Raw genomic sequence first — 20,196 nt, forward strand, 5'->3', positions numbered from 1 at the left:
CGGCCCGTTTTGATTTCATCTGGAAATGAGTTCCAGATTTTCGACCCTTGGATACTGAGTGATCTGATTCCATAAGTTGCAGTTATAGCCTTTATATAAAAATATATACAATAATAAATAATTTGTTTAAAGTTTGCGTACTAAATGAACCTCTAATTCATTACTCCAAAAAACGTTTCTTGAAGATCTTAAATTAGGAGACATAACTCCACTATTCAAAAGTGACAAAACTACAGAAAAACGAAACTATCGACCTATCACCGTTCTATCCGCATTATCAAAGGTCTTTGAACGGCTTCTATATGCTCAGATGGTCGACTTCGCGGATACGTTCCTAGTTCCCTACTTATGTGGTTTTCGGAAAGGTTTCAACACACAACATGCACTGTTGAGATTAATGGATATTTGTAAGAATTCCCTAGATAAAAAAGGGGTGGTTGGTGCCTTGCTAATGGATCTCTCAAAAGCGTTTGATTGCATAGACCATGAGCTATTAATTGCGAGATTAAATGCCTATGGTTTTTGTAAAGATGCTCAACTACTGATTTATAATTGCCTGTCCGGTAGCCTTTGGTTTCAAAAGGGAATGTAGTTCACTAAGGTGGCTTGTCTTGCTAGTTTTGGCGAAAAATAGTCCTTCATAAAATTATGATTTCGGTTATCGAGAGTTCATATAATTTAAGCGCTAAGATTGTGTAAAAAAAACTGCTTATAATTAACCGCGGGGAAGGAGCGAGCGCGTGGGGGTGAGGAGCTTCAGAGACATTACTTTTACTATTCAAAAAGGCGAGTGTGCGATGAGAGTATATAGCCAGCTTGTTATTGTTTTCTTACCACGAAAGAAATATATAACTTCTATTTCGAGTTTTTTGTGAGTTTATCGCCTTACAACAATCTAAGTTCGCGATAAAGATTCCAATTAATTGTATACGGATTTCAGTTTCCTTTGAGTTGGCAATTAAACTATTGTGAGAAGATGAAATGTCGTAGCGCTCCCTATTTATTTTCTCTAATTTTTTCCGACTTCCTTTCCTATATAGCAATTATATCTATGGACAATAGTTCAAATGACATACTATAAAGGATGCTCATCTTTTTTCCTTTATTCGCTTTGTGCTTTTCATTGCTGCTTGTTCACAAATTTTATCGATATGAATGTCAAACTTACATAATACTTTAAACGAGTGTAGTGATTAAGAAATATATTAAAAAATTTAACAAAGTTAATTTAGAAGGTGCCAAAAGAACAATGAACTCGCTTTAAAATCATTAGGCAAGCAAGGTCGTCTTTTCGTTTACACGATGATCCACGTTCACATCAGACCCACACCTGTTTTGACAAAAAAATACCTTCTCACTCTTGGACTCTTCAACTCTGGAAAGATTAGCGGTTGTTGATTGGTCAAAACAAAGAACCAATCAAATGCACCATACTGCCTCTTGCGTCGTTTTGGATCCGCATCTGGTTACCAACTTCTGCTTGACCCGAGTCATTATCCGAATTCATAATCTGAGAGTCCGGACGAAAAGAACATTTACATATGCCATGTTTCCGCTTTCCGGGAAAGAAAGAAAATAATGAGAAGCAGTAGCATGGCAAAAATGGAAGTGCAAGAATTATAAAAACATTTTGATGCAAATTCAAATCTAGTTTCATTACATGATAACAATCAAACTAGCTACACAGCACATTCGATTTACTGGGAATTACTACCATCGAAAAAATGTATCTAAGAACTACATAATTAGATATTTTTCGTTTTAATAAAGTTTAGATTCTAAGAAGAAAGAAATTTTAGATTCCATGTACTTGAGAGTGGCTCGGATCGGATTTGCTTACACGGGAACTGATCCGTATTAATTTGGATCCGCTGTCAGCACATTTTTTGGACCACCTTCAGAGGCGATACTGTATGGGTCCGACCTGGATCGAATTCAACGTTTGGATCTAATCTGGATCGGATACATTTCAATCCTCTATCCGAAAACTTTTACAACCGCCTTCAGAGGCGACACCATATGAATCCGACCTGGACCGGATCCCGTGTAAATGGCTGGATCCGACCGAGATTAGATAATTTTGCATCCAATTTGATCCAGGTCTCGTGTAAACGGGTCTTGGAATATTTCACAGCAACAGACTCTTAAGGGAAGTCCTTTCATTCAATTCTTTGGTACGAAGTAAATATTCTATAAGTCCAGCAAACAGAATAAGAATCTTCGCCAAAATTGCTAATATCGACGTTATATTTCGGCAAAGGTGCTAAATTTGTTAAAAAAGTTGCTAAATTTCAAATTTCGGTTGTTGCCTGTGGTCGTATGAATGCGAATTGACTTTATGTGAAGGGAGCAAAATAGGGCGTTGCCAGCAATAGTAACACCTAAGGCAGTTTGTTGAAGCGTGGCATATTCGGACTGCCTAAGGGGCGTGTTTGGTTTTGAATTTTGTCAGAAAAATTTTGGTTAAATTTCGTCATTGACATCTGTTTGCTTTTGGGAAACGACAATCGCCATTTGGGAAACGACAATCGCCATTTGGGAAACGACAATCGCCATTTGGGAAACGACAATCGCCATTTGGGAAACGACAATCGCCATTTGGGAAACGACAATCGCCATTTGGGAAATGGCAATCGACAGATACGCTCTCAAGCCACTTGTCAATCAATATTGGCCAATCACTGAGCGTGTTAGTGGTATCACACTTACTCACAATTTTTCTTTTCAAAGGTAGCTTTTCTATCTTCGGTATCTGTCACTTGCCTTTGTTGCTCAAAATTTTAAAATTTTGAAAATTTCTTTAACTTCATATATTTACATACATGAAATTTCATATTTAGCCAATTCGACAAACCGCTAATTCGAAAAGCGACATGATATCTGTTAAGGTTTCACTATGTACCTCTGTAATTGAAATTACTAAATTTATTTCCAGCAACGTGCAACTAACTCTAACAAATTTTCCTTTCAGGAATCTAATCAATTAAAAACGTACAGCAAAAATTAATATTATTCTTCTGCTTGAAAATTCAATTTTTTGCTAAAAAAACAAAATTATTTTTCACTTTATTGTTGTTTCTGTTTCGGCCTTTTTTAACTCCCATTTTTCAAATAATCCAAATAACTCTGGATTTCTCTGGAGACTCCAATGAATCGGGCGTTGACTGAAATTCATTTTAGGCCACGTTTGATAATTCAAATCTTTGATAAATCTAACTATTTCTGTTTCTCTAGAGAATTTAAGTAATCGAATGCTGTTAATGTTTGTAAATACAACATCAATACAAAACAAGTAAAAATACGACTTTGAATAAAACATAAGGAAATCAGAGGGGAAAGATACAAGGAAAATGTTTTTGGCCAGCTGTATAGTGTTATAAAAAAACAAGGGGGGGGGGGTGTCGCCAAAAACGAAAGAAAGGGAAGGAACTGGCTACTTTTCGGCATTAACATGGCCAGCAGCCGCCTGCTTTTGTTCATTTCAAATTCGAAATCGGTTTAGGCCTGGTCATTGTCACGTGTCACATGAAACATGCAAATATTCGTTTACCTAAACAGATTGGATTTAACAGCCTTTTGCGACGAGAAGAATATCTAAAATGTTTTTTAGAAACCCTATTAAATGGAAAAATACATGCTTTTTGTTTTTGTAGCAAGGCGAAACATATACTTTGATTATGACAGGGGGTTCGGCTGTAAGGTGTAAGAGTCACGGGGGTAAGGTCCTTTTCTTCTAGCCTCAAACATTATTTAATAATAACAAAAATTGATCACATTGCAATCCAAAAATTTACACAATAAAGAGATACATTCTTATAAAAGTTTGACAAATAACAAACTGCAATATGGTTTTTCAAAACAGGTCACATAAAAGTAACAACCGGCCTTGGGCAGGCCTCGTTCTTGCATTCATGCGTCATAAAAACACAAGGGTACAATGCTTCACGTTCACCTGGAATCGATAGATGCTTTCCTTCCTCTGTCTCACAACAAACAATAGTTAATCGATTATTCTTCAGATCCAAGAGCACCATATACGTCCTTGATTCTCGCATGTAAATAGAAGACCTACGCTTAGGTCTCCGGCTACTCCGTCTGTCAGTCGCTGGTCCGTATTTTGTTATGCCTAAATTGAAGTCACATGTGTGCTCTATATCGACATCAATTATATTTGTCCGTGATGAAACGCCGAGGCAAATACGAACCATTGGGCAGGCGCTTGTAAATTTCACTTTCCACGCATGCTTCTTCTCCGCAAATTGCTGCACAGCGTGGATAAGCGCCCCCGCAGAGCCACATTTTGTGAGCAGCGCACTCATTCCGTCTTTTTGTACGGTCCATGCTTCTTGGCTCTGCGCATCTATATGAGTACCGTAAGCTTCTATGGGTTCTTGATCAAAAGATAATTTCTCCTTTTCATAGACATGGCAACAAAAGGGGCTTTCCGGGAGCTCAAGATTGTTTACAGAGATGTGAATATTATGGCAGCCGGCCTCTAAAGGCCTGAATGTAACGGCATGCAAACCCCCGTCCCCTGTTTCTATTTCCGCAGGATGGCGTCGTCCGTCCGGGCCACACACATTCACCTTGATACAATCATCCTTTACGAAACTATTCTGCATGCTCGTGTTCCGCGTGACGATGCGGAATCTCGCGGGTTCGTTGACTAGGCCATAATACAGACCTAACCCAACAGCCTCTGAATGAAGAGCGGAAGCGAGATTTTCACTAATATCTCCGAATTTTGATATCGAGTCTAGCAGGTCTGAGTCAAAGGAGAAATGGAGGTTGCCTACTCTAAGGACGCGCAGTCCTTTGATACTGGCGACGGTGGTACGCGAACTAAAGTCCATATCATCATCAAGACTGTTGCTTCGCGGGATTTCAAACGGCATTTGCGGTACATCTTCAATCGGATTTTGTTCATCCATCATTTCAAGCAGAGCATCGTTCTTAAATTTCAACAAACTCAGCTTCTTCTTCCCTTCAATGTCAGCTTTTCGTAGCAAGTCCTTTCTCCGCTTTTCCAAAACTTTGAGAATTTCGTCAAAAGAATCGTTGATCTTTTGCTTCGTTTTACTGACGTTTGTAATAATATTTGCGCGAATAAGCTCGACCCAGTCCTTCTGCCACTCAAAAACCTCGTTTTGGCTAACTTTTTCCATCATACCGTTTATTTTGAGTGGGTTGTCTAGACATGCCGCTGCGAAGGGGCACTCGCTGCATATATCTTCGCTTTTGCAGTTTTTGCGAAGTTTTCTGTTGCTATGACGATGCTTGACGACATTTCCGGTTTCTGAGAAATTCAGATCAGGAGAAGAGACTGGGGAGGGGTCGAACCCAATATTTTTTTGCCGCGGTGAAATTGGGTATTCCATCATTGTGTGCTTGTGATGATGATGATGATGATGCTCATAAATTGGTTGAAGGTGGCGATGATATCGTCGCGGCATTGCTTTGTGTGAGGTCAAGAAATCTGCGAAAGACAAAACGGGCTATTTAAGCTCACGGGCATGGAATAATGCAAAATCCCGCGGGCAGACGCAGGGATATGTTGAGTTGAGAGATCTGCGGAAAACGAAGGGCAATTACGTTTATTGGCACAATATCGATAAATCCTGCGGGCAGACGCAGGGATTATTAAGTTGAGAGATCTTCGTAAAAACGAAGGGCAATTACGTTTATTGGCACAATATCGATAAATCCTGCGGGCAGACGCAGGCATTTTTAAGGACAGATCTGCATTGGAAAAGTATAAATAATAAAAGAAATGTGCTGGCGATAAAAGGCCGTAAATTTAATGGATGTCAATAAAGAAGTGTCCCGCGGGCAAACCGAGTAACTTTGAATTCAAGATACCTATTGGCAATTTGAACATAAAATATAAAAAAATTAACTTAATAGAAAACAATATAAATGACTTTAATACCAGTCTTCGAAATGCTCCTTAAATGAAGACATCGGTGGAGCAGTCCTCGTGAGTAAATTCATTCAAGACTTTCGTTGATACACGCATTTTTTATAAGAACCAGTGAATTTTAGTTCAGGCTGACTGTTCTTAATTTTTTCGAAAATCCAAAGGCTGGATTGTTCTTAATTTGTTCTTAATCTAATAGGGTGTGTGCAGTGCGAGTGCTAGCTTTTTCTAGGGTGGTATTCAGGCCTCATTTGCCAACAAAGTGAGTGAGACAACCTTCATTTGCCGAAAAGTTTGAATATTCGACGAAAAAGCACCCACACATCGCTAAAAATCCTCGTTTTTGAGATAAAACGTTGTTCAAAATTGCATTTTGCAGAAGCTCAGCCTCAGCTTGTGTTTAATTTGTTCTTAACTTTTGACCAATTTTGAGGCTGGTGTTCTTATAAAATTGTTCTTATAAAAAAAGAGTGTATACGCTCTCAAAGCTAATTTTTATAAGAGACACTGACATGGCCTACTTGAATGACTAGCTTCGAACCATATTTCTGAGACTAAATGATGGAGACTCTTGCATCTAGGGTTACAATTGTGAGACATTCCAAAGAAAGAATAATAGTCTTATAGCCCTCGCCCCCCTTCCCCCCTCCCCAGGCCCATGTAATGGGGTTTGTGTCAGTTTTAATGGGGTTTGAGTAGATCGACAGCGAGAGATTGCAACAATTGATTGCGTGCAACTCGTATTGAGATTATGAACTGACTAATGATTCATACATACAATATATACAAACAGGAAGTTTATCATAAGCACAATTAGCATGAATTAGCGATTAGATTCCAGTCCTATTACACCCAAAAAATCATATCATGCAGTTCGAGTTGGTCACGCCACCTTAAATTGTTTTGTTTACCATTTAGGTGTTAATTTGCGGTGCGAAAAACAACAACAACCTGCAAAGGATGATTTGATCTTGTGAATAATAATGTGATTGTCCAAAGTGATTCAGCAATTGGCTGGCTGTGGCCGAATCAAATTAACAGGTGTTAAACAGAAATTTTACGATTGATTCATTCATTCCCCACTATTGTCAAAAACTTGTTAGAAACAGTATTAACACTTTCTCTGGGCAGCTAATTTTTGCAAATTAATTAATTTCAGACTCCAATATCGATTACTCTTATCGATTTCAAAACTTGGCTTGTCTCTAAAACTAGCTTGTATTGATATGGAGGAATTCCCTGTTCGCTCTGATGCAATTATATAGCACGCTTTACGAAAACCAACTAATTGGAAACCCCTTCATGTTGTAGAAAGCCTTTCTGAAAAATCTGTTAAATATGCCGTAAATGAAAGGTGGCCCAGTGTATACATGGCTCTGTATAAGAAAGTATTTTATACGAAAATTTTGATTCTTCGAATTTTCAAAATCTTCAAAAAATCTAGAAAGTTCAGGGCTGGATCACTGAAACATATGCAAGCTGAAAATTTATTCATAATTTCAAAGGAAATTGCCGCGCAAGAGTGAAATATTTCTCCCTTGAAAATAAATCTGCATGAAAAATTGTCTCCCGTCAGGATTTTTTGACAATAGCATGTTTAGAACATTATATCTTCTCCCTCATTACGCATGCTCGTCAAATTTTACGTGAAGAAAGTATTAAGAAACTTTTATTGCTGAAAAATAGCTTAGAAGGCATGAAGGCTTGGCTGAAATATAAAACTTTCTTATAAAAAACGTGTACCTTGTTCGAAACATTTGATTCATCTTTCTGTATTGTGAAGAGTAACAGAGCCTTCATTAAAAATTTTTCATCTGATATTGCGCAGTGCATTTGAAACCCAAGCAACAAGGCTTAAAGCAAGCAATAACACAATTCACACACAAAATATCCCTCAAACTGTAAAATTATGAATATTTTTTTAGAAGTTGGTTCTTTCGTAATTCGCAGTTTTATTTTTCCCAGTAACTCAAAATTGTTCTGAAAATTGACATCACTGAATACTGTATACATGCACATCTCTGAATGCGAGGTTTGTCAATACTTCATTTTAAATCAATTTAATCAACCTTAACAACGTTAAAAAAAACCTTAATTTTAAAGATTCAAAAAACACGTAAGAAACTTTTAGCAGCAAATGCCCCAAAAATAATAAAGTGCCTACTAGCCCGGAACTTATTAGAAATACATGTATGTCATTAACAATATCTTTTAGACGTAACCCTTCAAAAATTGCAAATTCGATGTGAAATGCTGCTCCGTTTCGATAGAATTGCTTATAAAAATGCGGAAGATAACTGCATATAATTAGCTTTAAAAACAACATGCAACGCTCCTTACCAGAAACACAAGCAAAAAACGCTTTAGAAACACGAATCACGCGACCCTATGCAACAGAAATGCCTTACCAACCTTCAAGCAATTTAAGGTCCGATACAACACCATTTCCATCACTTTTCTCCGGTTTCATCTTTCGCAAAGATGGCAATTAAGCGTCTTCTTTCGTACGTGAACAATTTCCCGTATCTCTGAGCGAACATTTCATATCTCCTATCACATTTCATATCTTTGCTTTCAGTTTTCAATATACCTCAAGCGCATTAATAATTTATCAATGAAAGCCTAATCTTGCAGGTTTGTGACGAACGTGCGAGAAAACTGAATGACAAACACATCTTTGGTGGTCGTTCTATGCAACAAAGCAAAGACATCAGGTGGTTTAACTTAAAACACCTGCGGAGGACACGTCAAATGGGCTACCGTAAAGCTAGCATGACCCTTAATGACCTCTGTGCAGGAGAGGCACGTGCCAAATCTAGTGTAGAACTTTCTGATTCATTCCCTGTATAACCTACAGATCTAGTGTTTGTTTCACGGGTGGACATGTTGAAACTTGCAATATAAAGTAGCAACTTAGAACCGTCCAGTTCTATTACACCAAAAGCGTGTGCTGCTCTGCCTATACGGAATAGAGCACTTTATGACAGACCGGTAAACTGTCATTTTCATTGGACAATATGCTTTGTACACAAATAGTCCAGTCCAAGGCATGCCTGATGATCGCTTCAAGCGTGAAACTCGGAGTAGCAGCTAAGAACCATCCTGTTCTATACACCAAATAGCGTGTACAGCTCTGTCTATACAGAATGGAGCAATTTATGACAGACTGGTAAACTGTAATTTTCATTAGTCAATATGCTTTATACACAAATAGTCTAGCAAAAAGCATGCAAAATGCCTGATGATCACATTAAGCGTTTTTTATTTTTCCATAAATATGGCTTTCGATTTTCTTTTGAATGTGTGAAACGCAGTAGAAGAAATGTAATCTATCTAGGTGAAGATGTCTTGCAATATTCCTTATGGGAAATCATTTTTTCAGGAGTGAAAAAAATTATGATGTTAAAATACGGAATCGTTTTTTAACATTGCTTTTTCAGCTGGGTGAATACGAATCACAGGTTCTGTCTCTACGTGGAAATCATACGCTCTTGAATTCGCCGTTGTCACGGAGACGGAAGGCCGCGGCCGCGCAAAATGGCCGCGGCCGCGCAAAAATGGCCGCGGCCGCGCAAAATGGCCGCGTTCGAATACGTACTCGTCTAGCCTGCTGGCAACTCTGGCAACTGTTTTCATCACATCATCAAATATTCAGGCTATTACTAAAACAGGGAACGGGGAATCGGGGAATAAGGGAATCGGGAAATATCGAAACCACTAAGCCAATTTACCAGTTTTATACATTGTACGAATTTGGTCTTGTAGGAATACATTTTGGTCTTAGAGATGAAGTATTTTCGCAAAGACTTTTCGTAGAAGGTATGAAACTGGTATTGACTTACTGGTTTCGAAATTCCCCGATTCCCCGGTTCCCTGGTTCCATGTTTCAGTAATAGCCGAATATTTATTAGCATGCAATTATGTTGGAAGCCCATGAAATAAACACGACAAATATATTAGTAGTAATGATGGGTTGTACTAACAAAATAATTCGATTTCTCAAAAGACTTGGTCAGTAGTCTAGCAAACAAAAGCCAATTACTGGAGTTGCTCCAAAAAGTTCTTGAATAATATATTTGTAAACAGAAGTAGGTCAGTCACAAAAGACTGGAGATGTGTACAACTTGACAGGAGCTTCTTTGATTTCCAGGGGAAGAAATAATTATTATAAGGAGAACAATGCATTGAATGTCATCCATGCAGCTGTGCAGATTCTAGCAAAAGGAAACGGGTGATTGGCTTGCTCTTCCCAGCCAGCACCCTGGAAGGTATGATAAGTAAATAATGGTATGCTCACTGTTATTACACAAAGAAGGTCTGGGGTGGCGTCTATTTTGAGCGAAAATATTTTAATTTGGGGGGTTATTCAAGGGGGAAGCCTTTTTGAAGGTGGGGGCTTATTTAGCAGTGCTAAAATATTACCAGAGTAATTTTTCTTGTTATATTCGAGGCTGGTTTGTATACTTAAAAATGCAAATATATTGAGAAATACCAAGATCTGTTGGGGCAATACCCCTGCCTATGGGCGCTTATGACAGGCTGGGGCACATTTCAAAAAGAACTTCAGGGTGACAGCATATTTGCAGCAGGGGCAGACACTTGGTCAAATATTGGGGGGCAAGGCTATTGTTTTGATAAGGTGATCAATTGTTTTAGAACAAAAGTGGATTGTCCTCCAAAAACTTGGGGGTGACTGCCCCCTCACCCCCCAGGTGTCTGCCACAGTTTGAAGGGGTGTTATTTGAAGGTTTAGGCTTAGTTGTTGAGTCTTGAGTCTGGGAAGATTTGTTGAGTCTATATTTCAAATATACAAGTGAATACTGAAAATTCAATGTGGTGTTGGGTGGGTGTCAAGGGCGAAAATTGGCAGCCTGTTATTTTAATATCTAATTCTATCTTATCTAATTGTCGTAGTTTCTCCAAAATTTGTCTCTTTGGCCCCCTGGAAAGGTTCTTCACATGGTCCAATGGATACTAAAACTAACTGATTGATTTGAAGGAGAATGCTACACGCTAATACCATGTCTGCAAATTCATGATTTTAGCTTATAATTTATAATTTATTTTATATCATAATGAGATTATAATCATCTAAGGAATTATACATAGCATTAAAGCAACTAAAGATATTAAATTTTGCAACAATTACCCAAGATGGTTAGAGAAATGTTCTAAAAGGTTTTGGTATTTAACTTTAAAAAAACTGGAAAGAAATATAGTAAAACTGGTTAATTCATTCTTTTAACTTGATGTCAATGCAACAGCAGTTTTAGGAAGGACAGTTTTCTGTTATTTTGATTTCATAAAGCTGGCACAAACACCAGTTTTGACGGTGGTAAACTAACTTGCATAAATTAACCTTAAATTGACTTCCGAGAGCTCCAAAAAGCCAAATACACCATCACAAAATATCTTATTGAATAATTATACTAATACTTTAAATCCTGACCCTAGAGCAATTTATGTGAAATAAGCCCCCAACCCTCCAATAAGCCCCCACATGCTGAGGTATTGCCTCAACAGCAATAGGTTTATCCAAATACATCTGGATTTTTAAGCAAAATGACCAGCCCAGAATAGAAGAAAAAAATTACCATGGCAATATTTTTAGCTACTGCCTAATAAGACACTACCCTCCCCGGAGATGCCCCTACCCTAAAATATTCTTTGTGAAATAAGCCCCCGCCCCCACACTTCCAGTAGATTTAAAAGAATTCCTCAATAACTTATTTAATATCAAAATATTCAAAATTTATCAATGCATCCAGAAAGTGTGACATCCTTAGGGGATATACAAAGTGAAGTGGTTGTGGCTGAATGGGCTGGAAATATAGAAAACCTTCCTCCCTTTCCAACAAGTTCACAAAATTTTCCAGCACTGACTGTCTAAGACAGATCTCAATAACCATTTTTCTGTATGAAGAATGAGTGCAAAAAAGCCTAATTACTTATTACCTTGTTATAATACAAATATAAAGTCATCTAACTGACATTTTCATCAAACTGATGTCCAAAGCAATTTGTCTGTTTTAGTAATTTTCTAAGCTTTAAAATATGGTGTGATGTCACTAGGAGACTTTTCACCACATTCAAACTTGTTAGGTGAAGGTGCACAATATGCTCTTTTGAACCAATTTCAGCACCACAGGGGAATGGGGAGACAACCCCCTCTCCTCCATTTCCCAGCAGGATTGATTTCTTGCTAAACTCAAGGAGAAAATATTGGGGTAGGGGTAATATTTGTGCAACAGATTCTCTGAGAGGGTTTCTCTGAGTCTTGAACTGCCTTTACAAAAGCAAAAATTATCTATGGGTATTCCCTATTGGAAAAATTGGTGTTCCCTGTTGAAAGGTTTTGCCAGTAAGGAAGGGCGAGGCCTTAATTTTTTTCTTCGTCCCCCACACAAATCCTAGTTGCTGGGGCCTCTTTGTTCTGAAATTAAAATGTTGGTTTCAATAAGAGACCTGGTTTTGGCTCTGAAGTCACGTGAAAAGAATGGCCTTTACTTCAAGGTCATTAAATAGCTATTTGCAAAAAAATTATTGAAAACCTTAATTATTTTAAGTTTCTTTTAACCTGACGAAACAGGACAGGGTGGGCATTCAGAGGGGTAACTTTTTGCAAACAGGTTTCTTATAGAGAATTTTGGTTTAGTTTTCGTCTCTTAGCAGACTCACAACTCCTTTCGTCTCATCTTTAGTTTCATCAAGACATAAACCCCCTACCCCGCTCCACCCCCCTCCTTCGAAACCCAGTAGACCAAACTTCTCGCGTCAACACCCGCGGTTAAATAATCCTCTTACAGTAAAATCGCTCCTTGGCATTTCTGTGGTTTGCGATTGTAATCAGTCAACAACAAAAACATAACAAAATTGCTTTTCTTGTAGTATTTTACCTCACAATAAAAAATTTGCTTTATTAACAAGAAGTTTCCCACGATTGCTATAAATTTTCGTGATTAGAAAATTAAATATTATGTGTGAGAAGGCAGAACCGCAGGTTGGCTGTCCGCCGGATTCTGTGAGTCTTGCAATAAGTGTTGTAATGAAAGATATACAGGAACAAAGCAATACGACGACGAGAATCCAATGTCACGAAATAAAATTTTCAAAATAAATTAAATTTAAAGAATATACTAATATTTCGCCCGGCATACAGGGCTTCATCAGTAAATATTGTTAATCCGAATCGGCTGTGTGCTCTCTTTGTAATCGCCCTTTTCGTTGGAGGTGGTCCAAAATATCGGTTGTTACTGTACTAATAAGATGTTTAATTAACATCGGAACAAAGTATTCATTAACCAAAGGCTAGGCACCCCATTCTTGCACATATCAGTAAAATTAACTTTTCTTAACATGTAATATGCCTTCAAAGTATGCTGTTTTAAGACGAAAAGAGAAAAGTGAAAACTGGAAAAAACCAACTTTAAACAAGAATTCGCTTTTGCAGGAAATTGCGTTTTATCAAAGTTTGATTATGATAAAATCAATAACATTTCAGCGGCTTCCGATCGTGCCAAAAGGCAGACGAAAGTCATAGATCAACTGAAGTTCACAGGTCGAGCAGAAGAGCTCCTTGAGGTTGGCCTAAATTTAGCCCGCCGAGCTTAACAAAACAACCTCTGCAAACAAGCCAATACCAAGTGCAATTGCTTAACTTCTCAACCTAACAGAGAATACAAACATTATTAAAATAAAGCGTTAACTTACAAAAACGAAATTCTTTTCCATAGATCCATAATTGTATTCATGATATAACAAATTACTTGATCCGCCATATCATAACATAAATTTGTTCACGTGATGAATTTTCGTGCCTTCCGACGTGTCCTATCTTGTGACGTCAATTCCCCTGGGAGATCAAAACAATAACAGCGGCTCTATTGCGTAGATTATTTTTATTGTCCATTGTCTAAATCTATTGTTATTCTCGTGTTTATTAATTAACTATATGAAAAAGTTTCTCTGTTTTATTAATGTAACACCATGCTCCGTTCAATAAAAAGCTATTGGCACCTTAATCGAAGTTTCTTGAGTGGAAACCAATATTTTATTGCTTGCATTGTTAGCGACCCTTGAGCGTAAGAAATTCTTCCTTTTAATAGTAGGAACATTATTACCAAGGCAGCGAAGGAAATTGGGATGGAGCGCTCCTATGGTTTGCGGAAAATCTATACCCCCAAGTTGGAGAGGGGCAAGGGGCCACTGCCCCAAGCAAATCCAGGGGTGAAGGCGTCATTTGGCAACTTAACAACGAAATGTTCAGAAACCCCACGAAAACAACCACGCAAACAAGGATTCGCAGTTTAAAAGAATCAAAATTGGCGTTCATAACAAGCTTTATAGAAAATTTGTTCCGGCGTCCCATTAACATAATGCTCGACTCCCTGTTTCGCCCCGGGCGTCAAACAGGGACCCGCGGCCATTTTTAGCAATTTCTGCGTGGTTATAATGCCTGTTCCACGGAGAATTGGCTGCGGGGGCAAACCTTTGTTTATGTCTGCCCGTGAAAACACGTCAAGACCGAGTATGTATCCATAACCAATCACAAAAAAAATAAATTATTGCTGCTCTTGTCATTGTTAATGCTTTTTGACCTATATTGCTGTAATATATCTTCTTCATCTCAAAGGGCACCCTACGGTAGGGACGGGCACCATGACCCACCTCAATATATTGCGAAACCAAGGAGAATTTGGTAAAATAATTTTCTGCGAAACTTTCCAACATACAAATTTGGCAATAAGCCACAAGTCTCCCTGAGCGCTGCTTTTGTCTCGAAGTGTTCGTGACAATTTCTAATCATCCATTTTTTTGGCATCAATGATGGCTGAATTGTTAATAGCTAAACTTAACAACGAGAATTAAAGGAGATAAATACTTTTTGGAGTCGAGTTGTCAGTCTCTGGCCTTTTCAGACATTGACGCTACGGAGGCGCAACACATGAATCCACGCAGAATAAATTATTGGAAGCCCGGAAGATTTTAATTTTGGTTTTTCCTCTATAAAACATGTTTTGTGTTACAAACCACTATTATAAGTGTGTTTTGTCTATGTTTAATCAAATTGTGGAAATCACCGAAAAGGAAAACATAAGAGATTAGAAAACATAACAGAAAACCTGCCAAAGGAGATCAATACTACGATTGTATAGTTAAAAAAAATAACCAAAAAAGTAAAGTAAAATCAGTCATCACAAAAATTCAAATTTACAATCAATTTGATACTTATCTTTATTTAAAGTCCTTTTACTATTCAGAGGTTTGGTTCGGTCATTATTTTTCTCGTTTTCATGCATTATTCATATACATATACAAATCATAAATGATTTATGAACTTTTTAATTTTTCATAAGTTTTTGAATGTACGGGTTTTTGCGTTCAAAACTTGAATTCAAAATTGGAGCCAGGATATTGAATTTTTAACAAAAAAGCTATTGAGTGATAAAAATCTCATCAATCAATTTATGAATATTCCAAGAATAGCGAAAAATCGAAATTGAATAAAGTGTGAATTCTAATTATTAATCTGAAACTTGTCAATAGAGTCGCAATTAGTCTTTCGTAAGGTAGAGTAAATTTTCGTTTCAACATTTCCCCGTATTTTCTTCGTTTGCAATCCCTAAATTTAAAATTGAAGAAACTCAGAGTTAAAATATTATCTTCCTTTTATGTTGATCGATCGCTAACTTTAAATAACTAATTCCTGGCTGTTTTGGCAAAAATCTTAGAACTCTTTGATAAAAAGATTTAAAAGTTTGGCATTTGGTTTTGTTGCCGATCGTTGTTGGAGTAAAATTGTGTTTTCATCCGAAAAAATCCCTCTCTGTTCAACCTTACGCTGTTAAATATTTGAATCAATCTACTTTTTAAAATGTTTCTTCTATCATTTAAAGAAACGATTTATGATACGCGATAAAGTCAAGAACCCTTAGGCAAAATATTCGTTTCAAATTTGCAGGAATTTGAATATGTCGAAGTTGAAACTTGAAGCCTTAAGAAATATACTGAAATTGAAAACCCGATCGCCCCTCACAATGCAAAGATTAATAAAAAATAATCTGTTTAAGGCGGCTACCTTGGTTTTAATCGCAAATAGACAAGACTTCAGCAATAATTTTTGCTTCGCTCTCATATTATTTAACGCCTGATCAATATTTCGAGAGCGGTGAAATCAATTCAAATATTTGCCTCCTAAGACCTCCGAAGAGCAAACAAAAAAGAACAATGGGTTTATTGTTTATTAAACAATAGGTTTATTGTCTATTGTTCTATTGTTCTTTAGCAGACACTGTTTATATCGGCGAAATGGAGGATATTGCAATTTGTATTTGCTAAAATTTTGTCTGTTGCTAATGTCCCTTCATAAAAAGTTACTGTTTCGATACTTACTGCTCTGTAAAATCGAAGTTTAATGAACATAAGTTGTTCGTTAGGCCATACAGTAACTGTTTAAGCCTGATATACTCACCAATTTATGGACTCTTTTAGTACAATTTTCTCCAATCTAGCTGCAAAATCCTGCGATCTTGTTACAGTATGAGCACACAGGACCTTGCTACATCGAGCTCAAAATCATGGTAAATAATAAATGTGGTCTTTTGGCTAGACGATGACTAACAGAATCAGAAACAGTTAACAATCATCTTATTTTGCATAAAACCAATAGAATTGTGGGTCAAATTCTTCACGTGCTCTTTGAAAACCAAACAAGTTTGATCACACAAAGTTCGCGACTGTTTTTGCGATCTACAGGTTTTAGGAAGATTAAAACGGATGACGTGGTCGATAGAAAAAATGATCAGAGAATTTAGCTAAATGTTCATAGTTTTGCGAACAAACAGCCGAATTTTGACCACAGAATATGAATAACTTTTATTCTTGTTCTGTGCTATGACGTTGAATTTGACCACAAAAACTGTGGCGAAATTGAAGCGCCCAAGGCTGGGTCAATTGCGTGACTGCAAAACGTGCAGCAAAATGCAGAAATACACTCTTTTTTATCAGAACATTTTTATAAGAACGCGAGCCTCAAAACTGGTCAAAAGTTAATAACAAATTGAGGCTGAGCTTCTGCGAAATGCAATTTTGAACAAAGTTTTTTCTCAAAATCGAGGATTTTAGCGATGTGTGGGTGCTTTTTCGGTGAATATTCAAATTTGTCAGCAAATTAAGGCTGTCTCACTCAGCATTGAGCTCAAATCTTGATTGGCTGAGAGCTTGTGCTAAATCACGTGACCCCTCTCGCTGCTGAGCCAATCACAGCCCCTGAAAGTGTAAACAAACTTAGGCCAAAGCCGAAAATTGGGCATTTTTACCACCCTCCATTAAAAAAATGACCTGTAAAATCTGCTACAATAAATTTCAAATTGTTTTAACTACAGCCCTACACAGATAAATTTCCCACAAATCTACCGTGGAACATGACCTCGATTTTGCGTTGTTAAGAAAATACAGCGTTGTAATCTGTAAACCTAGCCACGGGAAACCTTCACATCCAAGGGGTTTAAAATTAACAAAATACATGTCAATAGTAGCTGTTACCCCATAAAACCATAATTTTGCATATTTCAGTTGTTTTAAATCTGAATATCACATTAAACTCAGCTTATTTTTAAAAAACTCTGACGAACAACGCATGCAGTCTTTACTAGAGCTTAGATCAACGCAAAAATGAGAGAATTTCCTTTTTCAAGACAAAAACTCTCAAATAGCTTTCAACTGTTCATGTAGAAATGCTCCACGTAGCCGGAAAAGATTTTAACTGATACAAAATGACTTTTTTTGCGACTGTACCATGTCCTGAGCATCTCTGCTGAATCACAGGTAACTAAGTATTGTGGGGCGTGAACGGATCAGTTCTAAACATGTGCTGGGCGCCCAAACGGAATTGTAATATATTTACATTGAGGGAACAAAAGCTACTCAAAACCAAATTAGAACTATGTACTTACTGTGTTTCTGTGAGCGTTGGAATCCTGCTTTGCCAATTTTTTGAATCATGATTTATATACCACGTTTGAAGGTAAATTTTTGGGTTATGCTTGTCCCTGTGATATAAGAATTCAGATTTCGAACACTTCTTCACGCCCATCTCTTCCAGTCCGTTGCAATTTTAAATTTAGGGGATAGAAATGCTGAAGACTTTGGAAGCAGAACTACCCGCATGTTTCTCGATTTCAAAAGTTAGCCTAATGATAAAGTGTTGTAACAAAGTGAATAAGCAAAAAATTAAATTCAACTTTTAAAAGTATTGCAAGGGTTTCGAAATTTCGTGACTTTTCAGTGAAAGGTCTACCTATTGATCCCTCGACAAGTAACTTAAGATAGTTTTAGAATAAAGAGGTGCAAATTGTTTGCCATTTTAATTGTTTTGCTTGAAGCGTTAAACTGTAAACTGTAAAACTGTTGGAATAAAAAGTCATTTTTTGAACAGGGGTGATTTCTAGATCTGCTAACCATTTGCTAACCACTGCGGAAATATTTAAACGTTGTAAAGATTTAAGAATACAGCATTCTATGCCCATTTTACGTGTCTTTAAAATACTTAAAACCATTAAGACATCAAAATTTTTCCTTTATCAGCTTTTGGCTCACGTCCTCTATGGCCCGCTGTCTTCGAAACTTGTTTCCAAGCAGAGCATGCCTCATATACCTGACCAATCATTATCAAGCAAGCTTACTTAGCAACAGAAATGCCATAATTGCTCGAAAAGTTAAAGTTGACAACATCAACGATAGGAGGACCGAGATATGATATGAGGTAAAACTACAATCCTTGCCAAAAGTCTTGGTACACCAAGCTAAAATTTCGCATAACTTCAGTAGCATCCCCCTCTCCCCCTTGAAACAATGTTGAATAACAACAGTTTTAAAGCTTGAAATTCGTCCAATGTCAGTTTATCAGCTAGGGTAAGTAATAGGCTTTTCAGCCAACATTGTTTTTGGGGGGAGGGGGGATATTTCTGTATCTTACAGCCGGAAACCTTTATTCTTCAAAATCTTTCATGAGTCGCAGGGTGTTCCAAGGACTTTTGTCAAGGATTGTAGATGTAGGCAACATGAGAATAGACAAAATAACTTCAACTAACAGGACCCATGTTCCAATAAATTCTTTGGCCAACATGTCACATGCTTTGAAGTAGGTAAAAATAAAGAAGTCGTAAAAATCTACGCGAAGGTATCACGGAAAGACTGTGAAGCGTGCAAAGTTGTGACAGAGGGACAGCAAAATTTTAACTTCTGCAAGACTCTCTTTGTTTCATTTTAATTTATGCTCGTGCTGATTAACTTTCACCTCTAACAATTTGTTGTTTTTTTTATTGCATTGTTTGTAAATATTCTTGTATCCATTCTCCATAGTTACATATTCTTGTAACTATATATGCCGTGCACACGTTTTTGGACGTTGTATCATATAAAAGAGTCTCGTTGTCTCTCTCTTCTGTGGTTGTATTCCGGTATGTCATTGAACGTGAAGTCACGAAGAGTTTGAAGTAAAGGACGCAGAGGGCATTTTTCTAAAGCGGAAGACTTGTAAGTTGCAGAAAGTATACAGTTAGTTGGTCAGGCAAATAGAGTTATGGAAGCAAATAGATTGTAAGTAATTTATTATTCTTAATTATATTAGCTTTCGTTTTTCATAAGATATTCGTTTTGTTCAGTTTATTCTACTACTTTAATTTGTTCGTGTATTTCTTACTAGGCCTAACCTACATTTTATTTCATATTGACTATCTGTTTTTTCTTTTATAAACTGTAAATTTTTATTTATTTTTTTTTGCAGCAAACCATGTTCTGAGTTTAATCAAACCGAGTTAATTTTCGTGCTTTCTGATAAAACTAAGGGGTTTGAACTGAAAGGCAATCTGTCTCGTTGTGGATTGGTTAACGAGAACAATAGCTGGAACAATAGCCTAAACACGATTCCAGCGCTCCGCCATATTTTTTACAATGCGATAAATTAAAGGGGGATTGGAAACAATAAAATTCCCTTTGTTCTTATAACCAATCAAAGTCGTGACAGGTTGCCTTTAAGCCACGTTTGGTGCCATAGAAGCTGCCCTAAATGAGTGACAAAGAAAATTCTACCGAAAAGGAGCTGATTAAAGATTTGACCCCCTTCTTTTAAGTTGTCAATTTAAGATTTTATATAATCTGCTATCAGACTGCATCGAAATATTTCTTGACTGTAATAGAATCATGTTATTTCAAAGTTAAATAAGGGTAGATACAGTAAAGAATGCAGTGCACGTTGATCCAAAATTGACCGTAACCCC

At 37.1% G+C, this 20,196-nt stretch overlaps 1 protein-coding gene across 3 annotated transcripts; it reads right to left on the reverse strand.

Moving 5' to 3' along the window:
* Positions 1-1,615: 1,615 nt before the first annotated feature.
* LOC135690221 (uncharacterized) lies at positions 1,616-16,651 on the reverse strand. 3 transcript variants are annotated; one of them, XM_065207721.2, is made up of 2 exons: positions 16,389-16,651; positions 1,616-5,476 (listed from the first exon to the last, which is right to left on the reverse strand). In XM_065207721.2, exon 2 carries the CDS (start codon positions 5,451-5,453, stop codon positions 3,864-3,866), a length of 1,590 nt encoding a protein of 529 aa, XP_065063793.1. In that variant the 5' UTR covers positions 5,454-5,476; positions 16,389-16,651; the 3' UTR covers positions 1,616-3,863. The 3 variants fall into 3 exon arrangements, with proteins under 3 accessions (XP_065063793.1, XP_065063792.2, XP_065063791.1); XM_065207720.2 differs by lacking the exon at positions 16,389-16,651 and adding an exon at positions 13,628-14,507; XM_065207719.2 differs by lacking the exon at positions 16,389-16,651 and adding an exon at positions 8,330-9,412.
* Positions 16,652-20,196: the final 3,545 nt, after the last annotated feature.

The sequence above is a fragment of the Rhopilema esculentum genome, chromosome 1 (assembly GCF_057945365.1).
Source record: "Rhopilema esculentum isolate cy_ngs chromosome 1, ASM5794536v1, whole genome shotgun sequence".
In the NCBI taxonomy this organism is placed as follows: domain Eukaryota; kingdom Metazoa; phylum Cnidaria; class Scyphozoa; order Rhizostomeae; family Rhizostomatidae; genus Rhopilema; species Rhopilema esculentum.